The sequence below is a fragment of the Camelina sativa genome, chromosome 11 (assembly GCF_000633955.1).
Source record: "Camelina sativa cultivar DH55 chromosome 11, Cs, whole genome shotgun sequence".
Taxonomy (NCBI): Eukaryota; Viridiplantae; Streptophyta; class Magnoliopsida; order Brassicales; family Brassicaceae; genus Camelina; species Camelina sativa.
The window spans coordinates 45,574,228-45,588,389 of record NC_025695.1 but is presented as its reverse complement, the minus strand read 5'-3'; the positions used below and the strand labels follow the sequence as shown (position 1 = coordinate 45,588,389).

At 34.3% G+C, this 14,162-nt stretch overlaps 2 protein-coding genes, 1 non-coding gene and 1 pseudogene across 3 annotated transcripts in view; 2 read left to right on the top strand and 2 right to left on the bottom strand.

The window, feature by feature from the left end:
- LOC104726594 overlaps nt 1-2,889 on the top strand; it is a 3,317-nt gene extending 428 nt beyond the window's left edge. Inside the window, exons 2-11 of the mRNA XM_010445482.2 lie at nt 271-355; nt 450-646; nt 766-848; nt 1,117-1,162; nt 1,474-1,530; nt 1,609-1,663; nt 1,740-1,840; nt 1,932-1,995; nt 2,084-2,217; nt 2,447-2,889. Of these exons, the coding sequence (XP_010443784.1) occupies nt 271-355; nt 450-646; nt 766-848; nt 1,117-1,162; nt 1,474-1,530; nt 1,609-1,663; nt 1,740-1,840; nt 1,932-1,995; nt 2,084-2,217; nt 2,447-2,611 (987 nt within the window). The 3' untranslated portion in view covers nt 2,612-2,889. The remainder of the gene's footprint in view (nt 1-270; nt 356-449; nt 647-765; nt 849-1,116; nt 1,163-1,473; nt 1,531-1,608; nt 1,664-1,739; nt 1,841-1,931; nt 1,996-2,083; nt 2,218-2,446) is intronic.
- On the bottom strand, nt 3,014-4,624 carry LOC104726593 (THO complex subunit 4A; the record flags this gene model as incomplete). Its single annotated transcript, XM_010445481.2, is given in 5 exon segments — nt 3,014-3,516; nt 3,614-3,792; nt 3,887-3,955; nt 4,109-4,258; nt 4,448-4,624. Coding segments are annotated over 5 exon segments (765 nt in total). The 3' UTR covers nt 3,014-3,326.
- Nucleotides 4,822-4,895, top strand: TRNAV-AAC. The gene has a single exon. It is a non-coding gene; the product is annotated as a tRNA-Val (tRNA).
- On the bottom strand, nt 11,816-13,917 carry LOC104726592 (annotated as a pseudogene).

Below are 14,162 nucleotides of genomic sequence, written 5' to 3'. Positions count from 1 at the left end.
CCCCCCCCCCCCCCTTCCAGAGATCTCGATTTTGTGTTGATCGGTTTCGATTTTACCCAGAAACACACAGATTTCGATTTCAGTTCCTCATGACACATGCGTTAGATTGATGATTTCACTATACATGCATTTAGAATACTTAGTTTTGTTTCAATTTTGAGAATCTACGGGTTTCCGATTAAGAGATCATCTTCATGCAATCTGATTTTGTTTATCCGGCTAGATTTCTGGATTTTTTTGTCATTTTAAGGACTTGTGATCTTTGTATAGGCTGTTGTCTCTCCAGCACAAACACGCAACTTGTTACAGGACTTATTCGCTGATATAGCTCTCGAAGTTGACGAACGAGCCAAAGGTTGGTTAACAAACACTATTTTGGTGAAATTGTTTCATGAATCTGTTTGCATCTTTTGGAATTCAACTTATTGGAACTGGAATTTTATAAGCAGATGTGATCCTTAGCAAAGAAGAAGATGTGATTTCTTCTGATGAAGCTGATGCTGATGGTCCATTGTGTTTTTTCGACGTTCTTGCTGATTATTATGTGAAAGTCTCTGAGAGGGGGAAAGATATTCTTGATTTGATGGTTCAGCTCTGGAGTCAGTCCTTTGCATCACATATATTCTCTCTACTGTTTCATAAATGGGTAGGTAATTGTGAAATCTTGCGATTTTGTTTTTAGTGTTTATTATCAGTCCCCTGAGGTTTACTCTTTGCATTGTCTTTAGTCCATTGTTTTGAACATGTTTCTATTATCCTTCTCAGCTGTTTGAGGTTGAGCTTGACAATCAAGCAATACTCCTGCGATATTCTTCGGCTCTGGTGCAGGGAGCAACAAATGTCTTCTGGTATAATTTATGAACTCTCTGGCATTAAAAATTGACATCTTTACATCATGCTGAATCGCTTGGTTCAGTGTGTATACCTCACTAGGTTTACGTTGTGTACTTTGGATCTGTAGTTGTGGCATTGGCCTAATTTTAGTACTAATTTTTTAGTTTGTTAAGAAGTGATATGATAGTCTTTCCAACTCTTTTCCTACTTTAGATTGCCTTGCAAAGCAATATGAGATTATGAGGGTAACAGGTGATAATCTACTTATTATATTAATTGCAGGATAGACATCCAGACTAATACAAGGCGCTTCCAAAGTCTCTTTCGGGTATCTTCTTTTCCTCAGATATATCATAGTTTTCCATCTTCTTGTGTTGGATAATTTTACGTATATTAGGAACTTTAGTTATTAATATATACAGTAAGATTTTGTTCTCAACATCTTTGAGCTAGAACATATAAACCACACATGCTAAAGATCATCATCTCCTCTTCTATGATGTTACCTTGTTTAATCTCTGATAGATCTTCTAGCCAGTAAATATCGCTTTGTACTTGTCAAATCTGGTTGTCACTATCACACGCTCAAGTTTTCATGGCAATTGGATATTGTAACTAACCGTCTCTGTGTTCTCCTAGTATCTTCTTGAGGAAGTTGCATTGGAACCGATCCGATTGAAAAAAATTCCCGTTCAGGTGATTGTTTTTTCAACATTATCATGATGGTTGAACTGATTTCTGTCTGTAAATTGACACTCTTATACCTAATTTTAGGCTCAGAGGGAGCTGTATCTCTTGCTCTCAAGGTTCATTTTCTTTTACAATTCAGGTAGTACACCTTTCTCTGAAAAGTTATCATTGGAACCAAAACGTTTCTTCTTGTTCCCTGACAAATTGTTGTGCAGTGGATAAACTCGATAGCTTCTTGAGGAACTTTCCAGAGTTTCCAAATGCTTTCTTGATAGGAGGACCGGGAGATTTCCTTGTGATCGAACTTACTGATCAGGTATAGAAGCAGCAAATACTTTATGACTATCTACAATTTTATCTCAAAAAAAGAAACACATCACCGATCTAATACTTTTTTTGTAATGCAGCTGCAAAAACTGAAGGTGGAACCGGTGTTGCTACATTATCTTTCTCAGATGAAGATTCTTCAAGGTACATTTATCTCCTTTAGGAACTTGGCTTAATGCAGCCTCTAACATGGAATCATCAAAGTATAAGCAATGTTGAATTACATCTGCAGGTATGGAACTGAGAATGACCACTAGCACGAGGTTAAAGGCATGTTTATATAGTTTTACATCTCCTGGAGGTCCAATGTACCCGACAAGAGCTGTCCGTCATGCAGCCTGGGATTCTTTGGATTCCCTCTTTCCCGTGAGTATTTCCTTGTGATAAAAGTCAGATTTAAACCCATTGTTTTGACTGCGAGAGGTCCATAAGTGCACTGTTTTTAAAGACTATCTGAGAAACCTCTTATATATCTAGAAGGACCCAGAGCTCAGCAAAACAGTCCCAAATTCACCCGTTGAATGTCTTTAACACTTGCAAGTAGATCACAGATATGGATAAGGCTTGGCTTGTAATATATACTTTTGTCTTGCAGGTTGGGCGTTACCCGAGGCATCTCATTAGTCTATTTTTCAGGCTGCTATATCCGTGGTACTGGCCATCCTCATGTTGGAATTTTGTGGTTTCTTGCATTAAGGCGGTACTATATTCTATCGTAAGGCTCATCTTTTCACGGCGAGAAAAGCCAAGGCAGAGCTAAATAGCCTTTCGTTTTGATGAAGCTTACAGCATGAATCCAATCCTTGTGTATATACAGTAATGTGGTTTTGGTCACGGAGGCAAACCAGAGAGCCTTAACTTCATCCGTATTGCTTTCTATGGAGAAGATAGAATCCGTTGTATGAAATATCCTATGGAATAGCTTTTGGCGTGTGTCATTGTTTAAATTGGTATTTTGCTATAGAGGATGATGTATTGGATGATGTATTGTGTGACCAAATCCACTTTTTGTAGAAGAACCAATTTCATCCGTTTGTTCTTCCATTAGAAATTTTCTTTTGACTAAACCAAAGTTTGACGTGTTTTGTAAGACTATACAACAATTTTGTTCAACGGTTTGATGCAGACAAAACAATTCAATCAAAATACTGGTTTCTGAATAAGAAAAGAGACGGCATACAAATTTTTAAGCAGATTTAGAAGTCTTGTAAGCAAGCCTGGTTTCTGAGAACTTGTTTGACGCATATGATCTGTAGATGAAACTGGTATTCCTTCCTCTGCCTTTTTACGATAAACAACAACTTTTAAATTAAAGTCTAACACAGATTCTCAATTCTATATAGTCATTCTAATGAAACAAATGAACAGCACACAGCCAAAAAGGCTCTAAGTGGCCAAAGCCTCTGGCAACCGTTTATCTCAGATTCCTTCCCTCCTAAACCCCCTTGCGGTTTGAGAAGCTCAGTCACTTTTCCTTAGTTTGTCTCCATATCTCCAGAATGATACTTATCAAGATCTGCATCAAGATCTTCAGCAGATATCTTCTCTGCAGGGCCCTTACCAGGACGTCTGCCACCGGCTCCTCGACCACCACCTCGGCCACCAGCTCCTCGACCACCACTACGGCCACCACCACGTTGTTGACCACCTCTCCCTTGTCCTCCTCTGCTAACACAGCAAGACACACACTTTCAATAAAACTCACAAGATCAAAGAAGCTTTATTACATAAAATACACAATGAGCAATGTGTAGAATCTCACCTCCATGGACCACCATTGGAGTTTCCATTTGCAGATCTACCAGAAGGTGCTGCAGCGGATTGAAGATTGGTGCCCACAATCTCTATCTTCATGGGTTTTCCATCCAGTTGAACATCGTTATACTTCTTCACAGCTGCGAGTGCATCACCACGCCGAGAGTACACTACTTCAGCGGTTCCCTAATGGTAATAAAGTAGTATACAATACTTAAGTCTTCAAGACTCAACTAGAGAGGAAAGACATATGTGCAACAAAAACTATCATCTCAAGTACCCTAGATCTTCCACTCCTATCGAAATGGACTGTGTAGCGTTTAAGTTCCCCAACTTCAGCAAATAGTTCCTGCAAATTAACACAAAACATATCCATATTAACAACGAATTCATTAAGTTAAAGACGATGGTTGAATCCACAAAACCCTAACTAGTAGCTACAATACAAATTGCTAATGAGGCAGAGTAACAAGAGAATTAGGGTAAAGAACAATATTGGTACCTTAATGTCTTCGTTCATGACACCGTAATCCAAATTGGAGATGTAAAGCTTGGTTCCAGTTTCGATTCCGGCGGAAGAACGGCTGGAACGGGAAGGGAAATCTTCAGATCTATCGGAGAACATGTCGTGACCCCAGGTGGACTCCGGCGCCTATACAACCAAATGAATCCGTTTGTTTGATTTTTTGTTTTTTCCACTTTTTGAGAGATTTTTTATATAAAGAAAACGTCAACGCAGAGTCTATTTCCATTATGAATCGGCAGATCTGAGAAGAAAGATCCGGCCAAACTAGAGAGGAAGAAGAAGAGAGAAAGAACAGATGTAGATCGGGATTTGGACCTTGGCTGATTGGTATGGAGCAGATCGGTTTGATTTCCGATTAGGGTTGTTGCGACGAGTTGGACCCGGTCCGGATCCGGAACCAGATCCAGATCCACGGGCGGGGCCGGCTCCACCACGAGACTTACGGTTCTTGGCGATCATATCGTCGAGAGACATATCTAATCCAGTCGACATCTCGAAAATTTCTCCGATTGACGTTTCTCTTTGGACGGCGGAGGTTAGAGAATATAATAACAAAGGAGAGAGAGGCGATGAGAGAAGAAGAAAAGGTTCGGCTATTGCTAAAGCCCAAGGTTGAGCCGACACAAGGGAAAGGGGTTAAAATGCTAAACTTTGTAATATAAATAATTTTGGTTGAGCTAACGCATGAAGGTTTCGTGGTGTAGTTGGTTATCACATCAGTCTAACACACTGAAGGTCTCCGATTCGAACCCGGGCGAAGCCATTTTGTTTTGTCTTTCTTTTCCATAAAGGCAATTCAATATTTTTTGTACTGTATCTAGTAAGTGATTACGATCCTTTAGAATGACGGGGATGTTGATCTAAGGCAATTCAATGTTGCAACGAGTGTAACAGTAGATACATATTGTGATTGTTAGAATCACTTGTAAACCTTTTATCCGAGGGTCGATAATGGTTTTTTGCTGAAGACAAAGAGAATATTCCATACATTTAAAGGTGCAAATAGATTTATGAGATATATAAAACATGTCTAGTAGTAGTAGCACTCCATAATTCTCACAAAAACTTGAAGTTTATGGAGTATAAAGGGAAATCCTAATTAAATTGTCAGAACTAGTAAAGATTCTATTGCCACAAGCAACAAATTGGAGAAGTATTAAATTAAATAAAATAAAGCATAATCTATAAATGATAGCAATCTGAATAAATGCTACCAAAATTGTGTTTTACGAATGTTGCGATTGTGCATTGTAATGGTTTTTTTTTGTAAAATTGCAACTGTTCATTGTAGAATTGTGTTTAGTCGAATATTCATATATATATATATATATATATATTTGTCTGTGTGAACTGTTTTTATTTATTTACCATGACACAAAATAATATAAAATTTCAATTTCAACAGTTTTTACAGCTTTCTAAATTATTCTCTAGCATTCATTCTTTTAAAAGTAAAGAAATTCCTCCAAATCTTGATTTAACAAAAGATTTTTGGAATGATGAATCTAATTTACAACTTTTAGTTAATTTTAAATATAAAAATTTAATGAAAATACCTAAAGTCTTTTTCCAAGAGTTAGATGAATTATATAGTGAACCTTTGGATTTGACTTTTGAATATGGTAATAAAAATGACTTGTGAAGATGTTTGGATTGGTACTTCGATTACTTTGTTGTAATCTATCTATCTATTATAGTATATATGATCGTGTATTCGTGTTCCTTTTTTTAATATATTATAATTTTAAATTTTGCAACAAATTATAATTGTAGCATATTATAATTAGCAACAAACTCGTTTTGGACATATTATAACTTTCACTTTGCAACAAATTAAACTCTGTTCAAAAGTTACTGTAGAAAAAAATCATAAAAGCCTAAATGGGCACTTGTAAAAACAACAAAAATAAATGGGCAGGGTTCTAAATGGGTAGCATATACAGTAAAACTTCTATAAATTAATAATGTTGCAAGACATTTTATTAACTTATAGTGATATTAATTTATAGATATATTGTTTAAAGTTTCAAAAATTATGAATTGAGACCATTTTAGTAAAATAAGATTAGAATTTTGGATGTTGTAAATATTACGGTATTGGAATTGAATTTGAAATATTTAGAAACATTATTGAAAATAAATTACAAATACTATAGACAAATTCAGTTATATACATGACATACATATATTCAAATTTATGAATAAAAATATCAGTTGTCGTATTTTAACAGCCTATCAAACTATCAAATGTAAATGATGCACATTTAGAAATTGATAACTTTAAAACGTTTTAGTTATTTTTATGAAATGTTATAGAATATTTTATATCATTATAATTTGAAGATACAACATAACAATTGTATTATAAATATGAGCTTTAAGAGAAATATACTTTATTATATCAGCAATATAATTTACAGGATTATTAATTTATGATATTATTGGGGTCATATTTTACATAGAGATTTCAAAAAAAATATTATTTTATTATCTTATCGAATTTTGTTATTTTTTACATTGTCACGACTTGGGACTAGCAAAATATATTAATTTATAGTGTTTATTAATATATAGAGTATTAATTTATAGAGGTTTTACTATAAAAGGGACTAAAAGGGTATATTACTAAATGAGCAGGGTTTTAATGGGCAAGTTAGACCCATCTTAACATCACCAAGCAGTTTATATAGGTTGCATATATCAGAATTTGGATTCTGCATTAACATTACTACAAATTCATGATCTGAAAAGATATCCTCAAGCTATATGACAAACTTATATATTTTTCATTTGTGTTGGACGTTTAAATTGCAGTAAACGTGAAATGAATCGTTTTAAATGGTATTTTTTTCCAGATAAAATTTTACTATTAGAAGAAAAACAATAATTCTGATTTGTCACTTCAATATAAAAGGAGGACAATTTCGTTAAATAATGTTTTATATATATTTTTAAAATGTCATACAGTTGTGTCTGTTCATTGTAGAGTTTAGTCTTTTACCATAAAATATCTATATAATATATTTATTTTAAAAATATATATGGTTGCATATGTTTATTATAAATTTGTGTCTTCTTAGATAACTAACAAATCAATGAATCATTGATCGCTAACACAAATTTTTTTGTTTCATGCTGAATCTAAATAATTTGAATTTTAATATTCAATATCCAACAAACCAAACCATTTATATCGGTCTAGTTCTGTTCGTTTTTTTTTTTGTTACGGATTTTTTGCCCACCCTTGTCCACCAGAATACAATACATAATATTCAAAATTCTTGCCACTTGGTTCTCCGAGAAGGCGAACTTGTGGGTCTCCGGATTCATATCGTTCTTTGAGGATTTGTTGTGAAGTTTTCTTTTTCTTTTTTCTCCTACGCTTTGGGATGTCATCATCATCGGAGCTATTCATCTGACAATGTTGGCAATCACAAACATCAAAGAATTTGTGGCCTTCTTCATCTTGGAATGAGTAAATGGGCTTACCTAGCGAATCAAAAGATGAGATTGGAACACCAGATAAACGTGGATTGAACTCCAAGATTTGAGCGTCTTCAAAAGAAGTAATTGTGTTGATTTCTGTGCAGAAAGTCGTCGGTCTTGACTTTTCTTCTTGTTGCTCAAAAGCAATCTCTACAGATCCATCTTTTCTTCTATGAATAGAAGAATCTACCGATTGTATTGGAATGCTCCAGTCATGGTGTTTTTCGTAATTGGTAACCCATGATTCTGGAAGTAACTTGACAAGCTCATCTCTAGGAATCTGTCTAGGAATATGGATGCACGATGGGCTGTGTTGTGACTCCAATTGTATGAGTAACACATCGTCAGTGTCTCTGGGGAGACTTAAGTCCATTGCATGATTTTGGACTTTATATGCCATTTGATGGTGGAGTGTTGCTGCATACATGTTTCCAATCTGTGGGGCGCCTGTGATTTGCAACTGGATTTGCATGTTCTGTTATATTTGTGGGTCTTCTAATGCCATGTTGAAATTATGGAATAGGGTGACGGAAACAGTGCCAGCGCTTGGTGCTGTCTGGATATTTGCAATGCAAGCGTTCTGATATTCTCTGTATCGGGTGTCAAGGAGAGCTACTCGTGCCACAACTGGTAAGTCTTTTTTGCCATGAAGTGTTAGCGCCAAGCGTATTGCTCCATATTGAAGATGGGTATATCCTTGAGTTCGCCAATGATGTATCATGCCTTCATTGATTCTGAGGGGAATCATTTGTTCTGTTTCTGTCGCCGGGATGAGATGTTGTTCTAACGGAGATGCTAGAATGAGCTCCTTGGCGTTATGCTTGTTTGGGACGAACACTTGACGAATGACTTTTGGAAAAGTGGAATTTGGTTTGGTGAAAGCTTTGTAAGGATTAAGTAACGCGAGTTGAGTAATAGGAACTTTACTATCATCACTCACATACTCTACTTCATATAAGTAATCAACTTTTTTAGAATTTGATCGTTGAAAAGAGGGAGCTTTAGACAAAGAAGAAGAACTTTCCATAATATAGGATATAACCAGAAACCAAGACAGAATGATATAACTCTCTTCTAACCTTTGAAGTAATAACAATCCATAAGTTGTCTCCTTGTTTTCTTTTATGTACTACTAATATAGAGAAAACAATCAAGATGTGCTTAGCTACGCACACCGAGGCAACACATCTACTATACCAAAAGCCTCAAGGTACTTCGAGCATTACAACCTCATAGAAAATTTTCTCCATACCTTTTTTCTTAGCATAGTTAGATTTCTGATGTGGAGGATCCATTAATATGGCAACCACAGAGCATACTGTCTTACTAGCATAGTAGAAGACAACGTCATGGCATATTACCTCTCCGGAAGAGAAGAGCTAGAGTTTAGACTGTCATGGCTCTGATAGCAAAATTACACACACATAGTGGTACAACCACTAAGGAGATTTTTAGGATCAATTAAGGCTAAGTGTTTAGGAAGTGTTTTGGAATGAATATGTAAGGATATAAGAAAGATCTTTATACAAAGGGATATGCTTTATTATTTAAACACTCAAAGGATTACAATTACTCTAAAGAATCTCACTCAAACTCATTTGCTCAAGTTTGAATGAAACTCTTCACCAAGCCTCGCTATTTATAGTACAAGTTTTAGGGAATATTACATAGAATATTCCTTATCAAATCTATAGTACATTTTGGACATTAATTAATTAGTTGTTGTATTTACCTTGATTTATGACCTATTCCAGAAATATATATAAGAATTTTGAAAAGAAGGTAAAGAACCAAGATAAAACAGAATTTGTAATAAGAAAAAAAAACAAATATATAAGAATTAGATGTTAGATAATCATAGTTATTTTTTAGGAAAACACAAAACAATAATGAAAAGTGAATTAATGTTAAATGAAAAATGAAAATGTATTTTCTACCATAACATCTAATAGTTGTTAGGTAATTACCTTGTAATTAGAACTTTCAAATGTTATCTCTCCAAATATTACCAAATCATTCAAACTGAATCAAACAATATTAGTCAGAAATGGCATATTCAATAAATGATACAAGTAGAGTCATATTTAAATGTATTATTTAAAATGCTTCACTTTCCAATACATGTAATTCATATTTTTTTTTTCATCTTCAATTGTGGTAACTAAGTTTTTTCTCAAAATATATTTTTATCAAATCTATAGTACATTTTGGATATTAATTAATTAGTTGTTGTATTTACCTTGATTTATGACCTATTACAGAAATATATATATATAAGAATTTTGAAAAGAAGGTAAAGAACCAAGATAAAACATAATTTGTGTAATAAGAAAAAAACAAATATATAAGACATAAATGTTAGATAATCATAGTTGTTTTTTAAGAAAACACAAAACAAGAATGAAAAGTGAAAAAATGTTAAATGAAAAATAAAAATGTATTTTCTACCATAACATCTAATAGTTGTTAGGTAATTACCTTGTAATTAGAATTTTCAAATGTTATCTCTCCAAATATTACCAAATCATTCAAACTGATTCAAACAGTATTAGTCGGAAATGACATATTCAATAAATAATAGAAGTAGTTCATATTTAAATGTATTATTTAAAATGCTTCACTTTTCAATACATTTAATTCATTTTTTTTTTCATCTTCAATTGTGGTAACTAAGTTTTTTCTCAAAATATATTTTTATCAAATCTATAGTACATTTTGGACATTAATTAATTAGTTGTTGTATTTACCTTGATTTATGACCTATTACAGAAACATATATATAAGAATTTTGAAAAGAAGGTAAAGAACCAAGATTAAAAAGAATTTGTAATAAGAAAAAAACAAATATATAAGAATTAGATGTTAGATAATCAGAGTTATTTTTTAGGAAAACACAAAACAAGAATAAAAAGTGAAGTAATGTTAAATGGAAAATGAATATGTATTTTCTACCATAACATTTAATAGTTGTTAGATAATTTACCTTGTAATTAGAACTTTCAAATGTTATCTTCTCTTAATATTACTAAATTATTCAAACTGATTAAAACGATATTAGTAGAAAATGGCATATTCGATAAATGATACAAGTAGTTCATATTTAAACGTATTATTTAAAATGCTTCGCTTTCCAAAATACATGTAATTCATATTTTGTATTTCATCTTCAGTTGTAACTAAGTTTTTTCTTACAATATATTTTTATCAAATCTATAGTAGTACACAAGCTACATAATATGTTTAAAATATTTTTTTTGTTATTTACATATCTTGTCTTGGTTATTATTGTCTTCTATCAAACATAATTTAAATAAACTTCATGCATGAGATGCGGGGTAAAATTCACCAGATAAATATATTGTGACTGGACAAACCATCCAAACTACATGTACACGCTTTACCTAAAGTTATATTGTGGACAAGATCCCCTAAAGTTATATTGTGGTGTCGAACTCACCACACCAGATTGTGACTGGACGAACCATCCCACTACATGTACAAGCTCCTGTATAAGCCTTTGCTTTGCAAAAAGCTAGTTCAAACAAGAAATGAAGGCGCTGTCAAAATGGTTTGGGGCTTATATATAAGACGTAGACTTGAAGCTAAAGCAGTTTCACTTTACTCAAGGATAGTCTAGTCCCTAGTAAAGAAAAGTTTCAACTAATTGTCAAACCGGATGAAGAAAATATAACAACAAAATTTGAATGGTGCAATACAACAAACCACTTATTAAACATAAGTTCAGTGCCGGCTTAACTAGGGGACAAGCGGTGCGACTGCCCCGGTTCAAAGATGTAAGAGGCAAATAATTTTTTTTTTCTATATAAAAAAAAATTTATAAGATAAAAGGCGCAAAAAAAATAATAATGTAAGATAAATGGGCACAAAAAAAAAAATAATGCAAGATAAAGGGCACAAAAAAATAATACAAGATAAAAGGGTACAAAAATATATGTAAAATAAAAGAGACAAAAACAAAATTTGTAAAACAAAATAATATATTAAAATATGTTTTTAAGTATTTATTTTGATGAGTGAATAACTAAAAAGATATTTTATCTTCCACAATTATTTCAACTGACTCCAATAACAGAACGAAAATAAATTTTTATAATTTTGTTAAGTGTTTATATATTATCAAAATGAATCCATATTTTTCAACATATAACATAGGTTAAAAAAAAAATTGGCCTTTTATTCAAAAAAAAAAAAATTTGCCCAGGGCCCCTAAAAACCTTGAGCCGACACTGCATAAGTTCAAACTTCTTCACCCAAATAACTAGATAAACATGAACGAGAACAAATATATCCATTGGCTTCATTAAGAATCTTTATGATGACCGAGTCTTTGCATCGAGTGTGACATTGGATGCATAATGGCCGAGTGTTGTGATTGTTATGAACTACCTCAACATCAATTTCTTTTTCTCCAAAACAGAAGATGCGTCCTGGCATCAGACGTGAGAAATCTCCTAGTACGCATTGAACATGTAAAGTGACTCCACAATCAGAACACATGTATAACCATATACTTGGATCTAATTCCATCTCACAAATGTCGCACCAATATTTTCCACTCGCCTCTTCCTCTTCGCCACAAAACAAAGTGAGAGGGTGCCCATCGTTCCTATGCCATATCTTTTTTTGGCAAACTAGCACAATACAAACACAAGTCAAAATCACAAACATCACAACCGAGAAAATGGCTATCTATACTGTTATAGCATCCATCACAGTAGTGGTCATCATATTTAGAAAAATATAAGGGATGTTCATGGCCATCATGGACGAACGGCTCATTAAAGGAACCACAATGTATATCTATATCCCACCATTCATGGGAGCTGTACTTGAAACCGTCAGATAATGTTCTACACATAGTGCAGTCGACTACAGCTGTGCTATGAGCTCCCATTAATGTGTCTGGCCTCGTGCCAAAGACAACTCTTTTCTTCTTAGAAAGATTAGCACACTTTTCATGAAGAACAAAGTGACATTCCTCTTCCTCACAAACGTAGATGGAGCCACGTCCAACTTGTTGGATACATGCTTCACATATGTGCTCCTCATGAAATAATCGCGTTGTCCCTGTGGAACTTTAGAGTATGTTTGTCATGAAGAAAATGACATATCAAGTTATCGCCTACAACCTCGAATGGTGAAATATCTTCGGTTTCATCAGGAACCCCTTCCAAATCAACATGATCCCATAGGTCATATCTCACTGCACATTTAGGATGAACTGCATATCCAGGGAAAATAGAGCAAGAATAAGCCCCATAGTATTGACTTAAACTTTCCCGACAAACTCCGCATGTCAAACACCCAACACCGAGATGATGAGTGAAATAAATTCGATGATCGTGACGATTGATATTGATGACGCGGGGTAAGCCGATACAACACCTTTCAGTGAAAAAATCACACTGAAGACATACATACAACTCGAACTTGCTTTCTTCTCCACAAATGTCACATGTAAATGAGATTCTCTTTGAAAAGAGAGTAAGTGGATGCTTGTGGGTCTTGATATGCTCAATAACACGGGGTGGTGGCTTTTTGGTACAACCAAGGCACACTGCGAAGTTGCATGAGGAACAACGATAAAGCATGTTTCCTGGTAATTCTTTACATAAAAGACAAGTCTTCTCAACATCATCCGTAAGTGATTCAGATGTGATTAACTCGAGAGGATGATTAGAGTGGCAAGGGTGATTTACCTCTTTGGAGAGATGAACGCAATTCACGTGAAAGTACACATGGCATTCAAGACATGAATAGGATGGTCGTCCATCAATAGACTCCTTACATAATTCACAAGGGACCTTCTCCTCCCGTATCTTCAAGAAAACAAGAGGGTGCTCATGGCACAGCGGATGCTCGATAGCATGTGGTGATGGTTTCATCCCACAAGCCAAATCCACCTTGAGCTCGCATGTGGAACAACTATAAGACGGAAACGATAGCTGTTGTCCACACAAATCGCATATACCATCTCTCGTGTCATTAGAGAACAGGAGAGCATGTTGGGCGTGGAAACTATGGTTGATGATCTCTCCTGGGGCCTCGGCGCACTCCTTATGAAACCAAACGAAACAGTAAGGTTCATTGCAGTAGTAGCCGCAGTAAATGGTATCCTTTACATGGCAGCCATCACATTCACCGATAACCAATCGAGCTGTAGGAAAAAAGAGGATGCTCATGAACGGGTAGGTTTACTGCTGTTGTGTCCATTTCTGGATCGATATAAGTGAGAATGAATCAAAGAGGTTTGATGAGATCCCCAAGTGAAACGAGAAGACGTCATTATATGCTTCTCTGTAATCCCAAGTAATATATTAAGTGTCAAAGAGTTATTAGCAAAATAGACCAATAACTATCTTAACTAAACAAATTACACCTTTCTCTTTCTATAAAAAGAAACTAAGGAAATTAAACGTTAAGTGTAGTCTTCATCTATTTTCTTCAAACCTAGACATAAAATACTGGCCAAATTTAATTTAAAAAAAAAAAAAAAAAAAAAAAAAAAAAAAAAAAGATTTTA